Here is an 11,880-nt window from a genome sequence, read left to right as displayed (position 1 = left end):
ACCCATTTCCTTGCCAGGCTTGTGAACTAGTGAATAGTCATAAGCTGACAGAAAGAAGGACCAACGCAGCATACGAGGGGACAGGATGTGAGGTGTTTGCTTAGATGTAGTGAATAACCCCAGCAAAGGCTTGTGGTCCGTAAAGACCGTAAAATGGCGGCCATAGAGAAAATCATGGAACTTTTTAATTCCAGCCACAACAGCCAAAGCCTCCCTATCAATTTGAGCATAGTTGTGCTCAGCAGCAGATAATGTCCTAGAATAATAAGCCACAGGGACCTGAGTCCCATCAGCCATCAGATGGCTAAGTACAGCACCCACACCATAGGGAGAAGCATCACAAGCCAGACACACTGGCAACTGCTCATTAAAATGAGCTAACACCGGATTGGATGTAAGCAAGGCCTTAACCTCATTGAAACTGGCCTCATGGACTTTGGTCCAATGCCAACAAGCATTTTTGTCTAGAAGCCTGTGCAAAGGTTCAGCAATAGCAGCTTTATGAGGTAGAAAAGCATGATAAAAGTTCAGTAAACCCAAGAAGGCTTGCAATTCGCCCTTAGACTTGGGGCTTGGAGCCTGCTGAATAGCTTTGAGCTTAGCATCAGACGTGTGTATACCCTGCGCATCTATCCAGGAAATCAGTGGAATGCACACCAATCTTACATTTGTCCTGTTTTAATTTAAGGCCTGCTCTCCGGAAACGAAGCAAAACAGCCCTTAACCTCTCTGCCAGCATTTGTGGAGAGTCTCCAGCGATGAGAACGTCATCAAAATAAGGACACACACCAGGAATACCCCTCAGGGTGTTTTCCATTACACTCTGAAAAATGCCAGGAGTGACATTCACCCCAAACTGTAACCTCTTCACCTTGAAAGCCCCACGATGGGTGACAATAGTTTGGGCCTCTGCTCCTGCATCATCAACAGGCAGCTGTTGATATGCTTGAGCCAGATCAAGCTTAGCAAAAAATTTTCCCTCCTTGAGAGAAGCCAGAATGTGGCTCACTACAGGCACAGGATAAGCATGTTGCTGTAGTGCCTTGTTTAGTGTGCACTTGTAGTCAGCACAAATATGAATGTCCCCACTTGCCTTTAAAGGCGTTACAATGGGAGTTTCCCACGGGCTAGAATCTACAGGCTCTAGAATGCCTTGCTGGAGCAGCTTGTCCAGTTCAGCATCAATCTTACCCTTAAGAGCAAATGGTACTCTCCTAGGTTTAACCCTAATGGGCTGTACAGCTGGATCTAGCTTCAGTGAAACTGGAGGTCCTTTGTAGGACCCTAGCTCAGAATTGAAAACATCTGCAAACTCCTTGCATACATCTGCAAGGGTCTCTGTTTGCAATTTGTGTAGCCCTGTTACTTGTATTCCCAAGGCCTCAAACCAATCGAGTCCAATGAGACTCGTTCGCTCACCCCCCACAACCAGCACGTCTAAGGGGCCTGAAAAATTCTTATACTGTACCTTAAGGGTGGCCTCCCCCTTAACGCACACTTGAGAATTTTGAAAATCTGTAAGGATTACATTAGAAGGCCTTAACGAAACTCGCTGGCCACTGCTGCTGCAGATTTTGTGAAATGTGTTGAGGGAAATTATGGATAGGGCAGACCCCGTGTCAAGTTCCATCGACAATGGCACTCCCTGCAATTTCACTTTAAGGGATAATTTCTTTTTAAGGGGTTTGTGTGTGCCTATTCTTAAAATGTTCCGGCGTGTTGCACAGAACCCCACCCTGTTTTGACTGGGCACCCTGGTACTTTCAGATTCAATTCTTCCTTCGGTTGTACCTTCTGTCGACCCAGGCAGACCGCAGCGATGTGGCCTTTCCGCACGCTCGGCGAATGGCGGAATGGAACCGACATTCCGTTCGCTTGTGGCGACCACCGCATCCGAGGCAACGAAGCTCAGCTGGGCCCTTGTCCTGACGATCTTTGGACCTCCTTCCAGCTGCTTGGTAAAGCTTGTCCACCTCTTCTTCAGGATCTTCTTCCGAATCCTCTCGCATGTCTTCCTTGTGGATGGTGGCGGTCTCTGGAGCGCTTCGATTAGGCCGCATGTTCTTGACCGCCCCACCTGCAGCTTCTTCTGCTGAAACCTCTCGCAGAGCATCTTGGAAAGAGACATCTTCCTTAGTGAACAGCTTCTGCTATAAGTGTCTGTTCCTCGGTCCGCACACAAAACGATCACGCAGTCTTTCCTCTAAGTTCTTGAAGTCTGTATTCTTTTGCTGATTCCCCAGCTCGCTGATCCCTCAGTTCAAATGTGTGCCTCCAAGCAATGACAGATTGCTTAGGCTGGAAGTGTTCCTTCAAAACTTTCTTCAGATTGGAGTATGACACCGTTTCCAGCGAGGCCGGGGCGATTAGGTTCTCGGCGATCTCAAAGGTGTCTTGCCCACAAATGCACAACATTGTGGCAGCCTTTAGACCTTCCTCTCTTATCTGGTTTACGCGGAAGTAAGTCTCGACTCTTGCAACGTAAGATTCCCACTTCTCAGGGTGAGAGACGTCGAATTCCGCTAAACGCCCAATTTTCACCATGATCGAGGAACAGGGTCTTCTTCAGCCGCACGCACCCTCCAGCGATTTCGTACTGGCAGGATAAATGCTGACTTCAACGCCGTTGTTCCTCTTCCGGACTTCTTTGGGTGAGTCTTCAAGCTTTCCTAGCTGTATAGACTGAATCCCACCCTCGTCGCCAGTGTTAAGTCCGGAGAATAATGGCGCTTGACACGATGCATTTCTAACAGGTCTTTATTCTCTGCTTCCAATCTACGAACAACCCGAGCAGGGGCATGCAGGCCTCTATTTATACCTTCTGATCCCCGGGCAATTCCAACCAATCACAAGGTGGTCTTTTCCCGCCTTGCGCATGCGCGCAAGGCCGGCACCGCTCAGTCTGGTCCCGGGCAGCTTTTGCAAATTCCCGGGACTCTTGCAACATCCCGAGCCTGCTTTTGCAGGCTCAGGACACAACAAGAATGTTTTTTTTTCTTAAAACCTGAACTGTCTTAAAGATTTATATAGAGATCTTTACTTCTATTAACTGTTCAATCTATACAACTCCCATCTTTATATTTTCAGAAACCAAATTCAACAATTTTGTTTAATTTCTTCAAAATTAAGTATAATAATGCCCAACTGACATAGGATGAGACTCAGTAACATTAATACCTTTTTATTTAGGAATTTGTCTAGGAATGAACAATGGGAAATGATGTAACCAAGTAAAATGGCTTGAAACAAATACAATAAGAGCTTTCTATGTTATATTTTCAAATATAAGCTTTTATCCTCAATTCATTGTGTTGTGTGTAACATCTCTTCATACATTTTCTTTGAGTTGATTTTATTATCTGGTTGCAAGAGAGGAGTATCAGAAACAATATTAAAATAGCAAGTATTCAATATCTATGCTTATTAGATTTTGCAATGCATTTTCTTCAAACAGAACAAAAGAAAATGAAATGGCTGATATATTAAAATTAATTAATGACAGTAATATCAAAAAATATAATATGGACATTTAAGAAGATGTATGCAATCAATTTGTTCCCTAAATTACAATTTTGGATAATCAAATAATGAACAAAGAGGACAAATGTCAAAAAAAATGGAAAGATTCACCATGTTTCTCAAACACAACCATTCTTCCTAGCATTTATTAAATTTAGGAACTATTGAATGAATTAAATCAGATATAACTTTCTTTTGGAAACTATCAGAAGTATGTCATAAAACAGAAGATTGTATCTGAAAAACAATTAAACGCTTTGGATGAATACAGAACTGAAAGAAAGAAAGAGGACTTGCAGCATGACTCATCTCATGTGCCACGTGTTGGTGGATCACATATTTTGTACAAAACTTATTTTGTTCATCTTCTTCCCTATACTGTACCAGTTGAATAAACCTGATTTAAATTAATTGAATTGGATCCTAACTGCCGTGGACCGGTTTCCTCAGATGCATCAATTTCTTCAGAGCCAGTTTCACTTCCTTGTTCCGTAAACTGTAGATTATGGGATTGAGTGTGGGGGTCAAAATATTATATAAAACTCCTACAATCTGATATTTTTCAAATGAATTGGTAGATGTGGGATTGAAATATGTGAAGAGAGCAGAACCATAAAACAGAATCACAACTAGAATGTGAGATACACAAGTAGAAATGGCTTTGTGATGCCGCCCTTTGTGATCATTGCTCATAATAGCATGAAGGATGAACACATAAGAGACCAAAGTAAAAAAGAAAGGGGTAAGACCTATAAATATGCCTATTGTGAAAATGGCAAGTTTATTAAATAATACATCAGAGCATGAGATACTCAATAAAGGAGGGATGTCACAGAAAAAGTGGCTAATTCTATTAGACTGGCAGAAAGACAAATGGAATGTGAGTGCTGTATGGAGAGAAGAATTTAGAAAACCACAAACCCAAGATATGGTAGCTAGCTGGAGACAGGTGTATTTATTCATAAGCCTAGTATAGACCAAAGGGCAGCATATAGCAAAGTAGCGGTCAAGAGCCATGAAGGCAAGTAGGAATCCTTCAGTGCCCATTAAAGCAATAAGGAAATAAAGCTGTGCTGCACAATCTGCCAAGGAAATGATGGGACATTGCAGCCAAAGACTTGCAAACATTTTTGGTACAGTCACAGAGATATAACAAATATCCAAAAAAGAAAGATTGCCAAGGAAAAAGTACATGGGTGTGTGGAGAGATTGATTTAACATAGTTACAGTAATTATGAATGAATTCCCTGAAATGCAGATAATATACATAGCAAGAAAAAGGATGGCGAAGAAGTTCCTTCCATGTGTAATATTTAAAATTCCCAGTAGTATGAATTCTGTAACAGATGTTTGATTCCCATTTTTAGATAAGAACATGATGTTTACACTGGATATGGAGGGAGAAAAAAACGAAGAGTTATTATCTTATCACATATGTGTTTAATCATGGCTCCGGCTGCATGTTCACTGCGAAAATTCTTCTCCCTATGTATTACTATTATACCCAATTATTTTGAATCCTCAGATTTTCAGACTAAATACTACATTTTTTAGTATTTTGCATTTCAACACTCTCTTCAAGTTTCATTCATTCATCCATACTACTTTCATGGCCAGAGTTTTTAAGCTACTTTTCCCATTTCCCATTAATAACAGGAGAGTTTTGCCTAGCTTTGAATCAGAATATTTCAGATTTAATTAAATTATTTCAAATTAAAATTTTATCTTTTCATTATCATTATCAGATTCAAGTCATTATTGGATTCAGCTTCATAATATTTTAATATTAATTGCATCATGTATATAATTTGGCCTAGAAACCCACTTTTTTTTTAGTTAAGAAATGCAAAAGACTATTGCTTTATATAAAAATACAGTTATGCTACAATCTAGGCAGCATTTGATCTATATAATGAAAAGAAATCTGTTAAGGGAACTTTTGGATCATTCCTATGAGAAGATTACCTTTTTTATCATTAATAACTTTGTCCCTAATGCAAGTCAACTTTCTTTTATCAACAAATACATTGTGACTTATGTGTTTTTCATCAGCTTTTTTTTGTTTTTATTTAATTTACCATAAGACATTTCTGAGAGAATTTATAAATCTCTGTTTGGAATATTCTTGTACAAGAAATTTTCAGTGGACCACAATTTGTTTATCTTCACATATACAATTTATATAAAAACTGTGTATGTGAGAATAAACAAATTGTGGTCCACTGAAGATGTTACAGAAACTTAAAGTTGAAAATGACCATAGAAATCACTTGTATTCAGTTCCTTGCTCAATGCAGGATTCATTATACATCTCTGATAGATGACATCTCATTGACAAAACATTGTATAGTCAGGAAGCTTTTCCTGAAGTTCAGTCTGAACTTCCTATTTAAGACAGTGGAAGGTTTTGCTTAATAAACTTCACATTACTAAAATGTGAAGAAATGCTGGTGGGGATAATGGAGTATAAATCAGAGAAGACCAGAAGACTCTATAGTGAGGTGGCTACAAAAGTATAGACTGCTTTAAAATACTAAAAATTAAAATAAAATAAAATCTCTGACAAAAAAATAACCAAACTTAAAACAGACTTGCCTCAATATTCATTTGATTTGGATATTGCTTATAATAGTATTCATCTGATTTCTCTTTAAATTATTTTTTTCTTCTCTAATTCTCAGAACTATGCACTGCATTTGTTCCATTTTATTGTGAAATAAGTTAGACATCTAATATTATTCTCTGTTTAAAACATCAAACGTAGATATATTAAACATGTTTCACTTCTACGAAGTACTTACTTTGCAGAAGAAACATTACTCTTTCTTTTTTTGAAGCAATATGCTATGATAAAGCAAAGCAAAAGATTTTCATTTATGCCAATGGATGCCTGAGGAGATCTAATCGATAAGGGGTAAATTAATCAAGGATAAAATAATAATGCATTACTGAAACAATATAATGAAAGAAAAATGCATCTATAGATGACAAGTAGAACTAATTTGTAGCAGGGAAAGCTTTTACCATTTACACTCAAGCCTGTCAGTAGATGAGATGCTTGCTTGCCTCACAAAATCTTGAGAAGGAAGTATAACAGAATAACAGTCTGAGAAAGTTGTGTTTGGTCTAATAGAACATAGTACTGGTAAAGTAATATATTAGCTATTGAAATGACTCTATGGCATTTAAAATACAGGTTTCTCCCACAGGTTTCAATTCCAGACCTACTGCTCCCCATTGGGCTTTGTGTTTTTCACAGTTCTCTCAGGAATCCAGATCTCTGTGAGACACATTCTGAATTTTGGTTGTGGTTTGTTCTCCAAGCTTTTTAAATATAATTTCTGAATGTTTCATTACTAAACTAGGTAATATCATCAGCAGGATTTTCTTGTCCTATTCTCCTTATCTCATAAACATCTTGTGTGCTGGTGTGGTCAGTTGGTCGTGCAGTTGTTTGTTCATTAGGAGCTATATTTGAATTTTGAGCAGCTGATTGGTTCCCTTGTTGATTGGCCCTTCAAATGGTCTGGTTTCTTACATAGTGATATGTTGGATCTAGATCAATATGCTTGTTAATTGCTCCTTTGATGGAATATTTCTAGATTTATCTAGATCCAACTCTGGCATCTCCTGGTATAGCAAAATCAATCAGCTGTACCCTCGGTTCTCTACAACTGCGATATCTGGTATGCTGTGTTCCAAATGGTGATCTGTCGAAAGTCCCAGAAGATCTTCATCCTCTCATTCTCAACAATTTTTTCCACCCTATGTTCCCACAACTTTTCAGACACAGGCAAGTCGTATTTTTTACACAATACCCAGTGGATTAATTTAGCAACTCGGTCATGTCTAGCTTTGTAGTCAGTTTGTGCGATTTTGCTGCACTCACACAAGTTAGATGTGAAACAGTTTCAACTTTGTCATTGCAAAGTCGGCAATTTAGATTGTCAGTGGATTTTTGTATCTTCGCTTTCATGGCATTAGTTTGTAGTGCTTGTTCTTGAGCAGCCAGTATTAAGCCTTCCGTTTCTTTCTTGATGGTTCCCATCTTAAGTCATGTTTATGTCAAGTTGTTATCACATTTTCCTTCAATGTTTTTCAAATGCTGTCCATGCAAAGCTTTGGTTTTCCATCTATTTAATCTGTCATCCAGCCGTTTTTCCTTATATTCTGCCTTTGTTTCTGTTATTTTTATAATGCTCTCTGTTTTCACAGCCTGCAGCAGTTTTTCTGTGCTTTGATTCACAAAGTCATTCAAACTTTGTTTTTCTTCTTCTACAGTTTGGTGGATTTGCAATAGTCCTCTGCCCCCTATTTTTCTTGGCAGGTACAACCTGTTGATGTCACTTCATGGATGTACAGCGTGGTGCATATTCAAAAGTTTACGCGTTTTCCGGTCTAGATTTTCCAGTTCAGCCAAAGTCCAGTTGATAATTCCGGCTGGGTATCATATCACTGGGACTGCCCATGTATTAATGGCATTATTATTATTATTATTATTATTATTATTATTATTATTATTATTATTATTATTATTATTATTGTTGTTGTTGTTGTTGTTGTTGTTGTTGTTAATTGTATTTTTCTTGTTTTAGTACTTTTGAGCTGCCCAGGATTAGAAGTTGAGTGTTACATAAGTTTGATAAATGAATAATTCTTTCATATTCCTATTCTAAGGATATGAAGATAAATACAAATCTTCAGGTCCAGAATTAACCATTGGAATTATTGAGATGTACTATAACCCTGTTAGCTCCCGTCCATTGGAGACTACTGTGATGGAAGTAACAAAGGAATGTTACTTTGTCTCCTTGCAGCATGCTTTAACAGAAGTAGACACAATGGTAATTATGTTGCTTCCTCTTATGGAGAGATATTAGAATTATGAAGCACAATGAGGTATTATTCCTGATATAATTTGAAATCATATTGGTTATAAAAATATTTGATAGAGCTGGATAAATTGGCTAGTTTAGTTTTCTTTTTTCTTTCGGTAAAGCCAAAGCATACCAACCTCAAGCTATTGTTTTGCTTAAAGCTACACTTTAAGTAATTTTTTTCAGTAAAAATCTTCTTAAATATGACCTAAACAAAATTGTTATTAATTAGGCTATTGACAATGTAAATGTTCTCTTTTTCTACAAAAATAAATAAAATAAGGATATTATCACTGTCTGCCTTTCATATCTCACTCTCCCTTCCATCCATTCTGGATAGTAATTTATGTAAGTGACAAACTCCATACCACATAATCAATCAATATGCAACAGATATAGTGAAACAACACAGTATGATGAGCCAGCATGATCATAATATATTAATGTTACACTGAAAATGTAAATGGAGAGACTTGGCAAAGAAACAATATCATTATTTTTCTTCTCCCTATGCTATCATCCATCCTGTATATATCTTTGGTTTGTGCTTTGTCTTTCACAAACCTTATTATACTCTTTTAAGTTACCTTTCACTAAGGAAAATGATATTGTTTGGGGCCATGTTATCTATGGAAACATTTTCATCCCATTACATTAGATCAGGGGTAGGCAACCTCTGCTCTTTTATGATTCATGGACTTCAACTCCCAGAATTCCTGAGTCAGCATAGCTGACTCAGGAATTCTGGGAGTTGAAGTCCATGAGTCATAAAAGAGCAGAGGTTGCCTACCCCTGCATTAGACCATGTCACCTGTGAGGCAGGGATGGTATATTGTGGACCCCGTGAGATGAAGAATTCTGACTAGAAAGGTCCAAGAAAAGAGTTTCCTCTGCCATTGCCTCCACCCTTGGAACATTCGCTCCCCAGAGGTGAGGCAGGCAGCAATTTTGGAAAGATGTAAAAAAATGCTTGGAACCCACAGAAGAGCATGCAGCTACTGATTAGCACCCAGAAAGCTCTTCTCCCCATCTTTTTATTACTATTTAATATTACTTTATAATCTATCCTTGCTTTTTTAAATTGTAAATTTTAAATTTTAAAACATATTTCATATTTTATTTATTTTTTATTTGTTCACCTCCCAGAGTCCCCTGGTAAGGGAGATGGACAGTTTCAAAAATTTGATAAATAAATATATAAAATAAAAAGAAATTTAAAGACAGCTGTCATCATTTATTATTCATCATTTATTATCATTTTATTTGTATACAAGAAAAAATACGTAGAGTAGTATGAAAATATATTTCTTCTTACTTTTGGCAAATTAAAATTGAAACCTGCTTTTTCACTTAGAAAATGATTTTTGATATTTAAAGCTGAATTCAGAAAACTACGTATTTTCCTCCTCCTCCCTCCTCTCCTCTTTCCCTCTTCCTTTTTTTAATGAGAAAACATACCCTAAATATGCCTCATTAATTTTAACTTCAGTAGTCAATATGCTATGAAGTATTCATTATATTTGCTACTAAGAATACAACTGTATGTTGGTCTACTCAGAAAGAGGGCCTATAGCAGTGATGGCAAACCTTTTAGAGACTTAGTGCCCAAAAACTGGCCCCGGCCCTGCTCCACCCCCCTGCCTGCCCCCACTCTGCCCCCCATACCCCACCCCACTTGCCTACAGGACCACTCACCGCCTCCAGGGCCTGCCACAGATCGCCCAGGCAGCCCAGGAGCGCTATGGTGGCCACACCCTCTGCCTGCGCTCTACAGCATTAACTGCATGATGGGTGTGAGGGCAAAGTCTTGTCTACGCTGCCTGGCTGCCATATCCTTGGCTGCGCTGCTCCATGTGGGCCACGCTCGAGGGCGACTCTCCTTCAGGGGGGCTGCTGGGGAGGAGGGGGTCATGGGGGGAGGCAAGGCTGGGGCAATGGCACATGTGCTCACAGAGAGAGCTCCGAGTGCCGCCTCTGGCACCCGTGCCATAGGTTTGCCACCACTGGCCTATAGAGTGGCAACAGTTATTTCTAGATTGGGTGATTACAAAATTGCAAATAGAACCTAGTATATACAACACAGTTTTTGTTCCTTTTGTATAACTTAATGTTCTTCAGAATACTTGTTCAGGACTATAAGTCTTCCAATCTTTTGCATACATTTCTTTTAAGGGCTTGTTTAACTTCCTTATTCCTAAGGCTATATATCATGGGATTCAAAAGTGGAGTGATAATACAGTAGAACATAGCTACCAACTGGTCCATGTTGAAGGAGAAATTTCGGGTGGGCCTGACATAGATGAACATCATGGTTCCATAAAAGATACCAACTGTTAAATGGGAGGCAAAGGTGGAAAAGGCCTTTTTACGTCCATCTGAAGAATGAATATTCAGAACAGCAATCAAGATGGCAGCATAAGAAATTGCAGTTAATGTGAATGATCCAACAAGAATGAAAGAACAGATGAAAAAACTCAACATTTCATTGAGTTGGGTCTGATTACAAACTAGCCTGAGCAATGGCAATATGTCACAGAAAAAATGATCTACAATATTGCTTCCACAATAGCTGAGCTGTGATATTAGAAAAACTGGTACTAATGGTAGGACCAAACCAGTAATCCAAGACCAAATGCAGAGTTGAGTACAGACAATATTATTTATAATTCTATTATATCTCAGAGGAAAACATATAGCCACATATCTATCATAAGCCATTGCAGCCAGAAGGAGGCACTCAATGCCACCAAAAGCATGGAAAAAATATATCTGAGTAAGACAACAATTGAAAGATATAACATTCTTTTCTCTAATGAGGTCAGCCAATATGGTTGGGACTGTAACTGTAGTAAAACAGATCTCTAGAAAGGAAAAGTTTCTCAAGAAGAAGTACATTGGGGTGCTGAGAGAAGGCTCATAACTAGTGATGAAGACTATGACTGTATTTCCTATTATTGTTAATATGTACATGATTAGAATGAGTACAAATAATGGAATTCTGGTCTTTTGCAGGCTGGAGAATCCTGCGATAACAAACTCAGTCACTGTAGTATAATTGGAAAATTCCATCTTAGGACTGCTGCTGCTTCTGTGGAAACAATTTTTTTTTTTAAAAAAAAGGGTGAATGGTTTTTCTTTTTTGTAATACTATGATAGTTCATAAGATGTTTATACCAGAAAAAAATAGAATCAGAAAACTATACAAGTGAAACAGTTCAGTGATAAAATGAAACAAAAGAAATAGGCATACATGGCATTACATCTCCTCCTCCTCCTCCTCCTCCTCCTCCTCCTCCTCCTCCTCCTCCTTCTTCTTCTTCTTCTTCTTCTTCTTCTTCTTCTTCTTCTTCTTCTTCTTCTTCTTCTTCTTCTTCTTCTTCTTCTTCTTCTTCTTCTTCTATGTCTAGATGAAACTTTTAACTGCCAAAATGAAACTACCTTCTTGGCTTTGTTGTTGGCCAAAAATAAGTCATTATGGGTACAT

General features: G+C 38.3%; 2 protein-coding genes across 2 annotated transcripts; both read right to left on the bottom strand.

Moving 5' to 3' along the window:
- Positions 1-3,942: 3,942 nt before the first annotated feature.
- On the bottom strand, positions 3,943-4,788 carry LOC107288450 (olfactory receptor 5V1-like). Its single transcript, XM_015817071.1, has one exon. It carries the CDS (start codon positions 4,786-4,788, stop codon positions 3,943-3,945), a length of 846 nt encoding a protein of 281 aa, XP_015672557.1.
- Positions 4,789-10,529: 5,741 nt separating this feature from the next.
- Positions 10,530-11,465, bottom strand: LOC114922643 (olfactory receptor 1019-like). Its single transcript, XM_029284358.1, has one exon. The coding sequence runs from the start codon at positions 11,463-11,465 to the stop codon at positions 10,530-10,532; it is 936 nt and encodes a 311-aa protein (XP_029140191.1).
- Positions 11,466-11,880: the final 415 nt, after the last annotated feature.

This window comes from Protobothrops mucrosquamatus, unplaced genomic scaffold (assembly GCF_001527695.2).
Source record: "Protobothrops mucrosquamatus isolate PMUCROS unplaced genomic scaffold, P.Mucros_1.0 scaffold550, whole genome shotgun sequence".
NCBI lineage: Eukaryota > Metazoa > Chordata > Lepidosauria > Squamata > Viperidae > Protobothrops > Protobothrops mucrosquamatus.
This window is presented reverse-complemented; position numbering and strand designations above follow the sequence as displayed.

Bases quoted from the DNA above. Each gene is read 5' to 3' on its own strand.
- LOC107288450 (XM_015817071.1), bottom strand. From the start codon at position 4,788: ATGTATATTATCTGCATTTCAGGGAATTCATTCATAATTACTGTAACT.
- LOC114922643 (XM_029284358.1), bottom strand. From the start codon at position 11,465: ATGGAATTTTCCAATTATACTACAGTGACTGAGTTTGTTATCGCAGGA.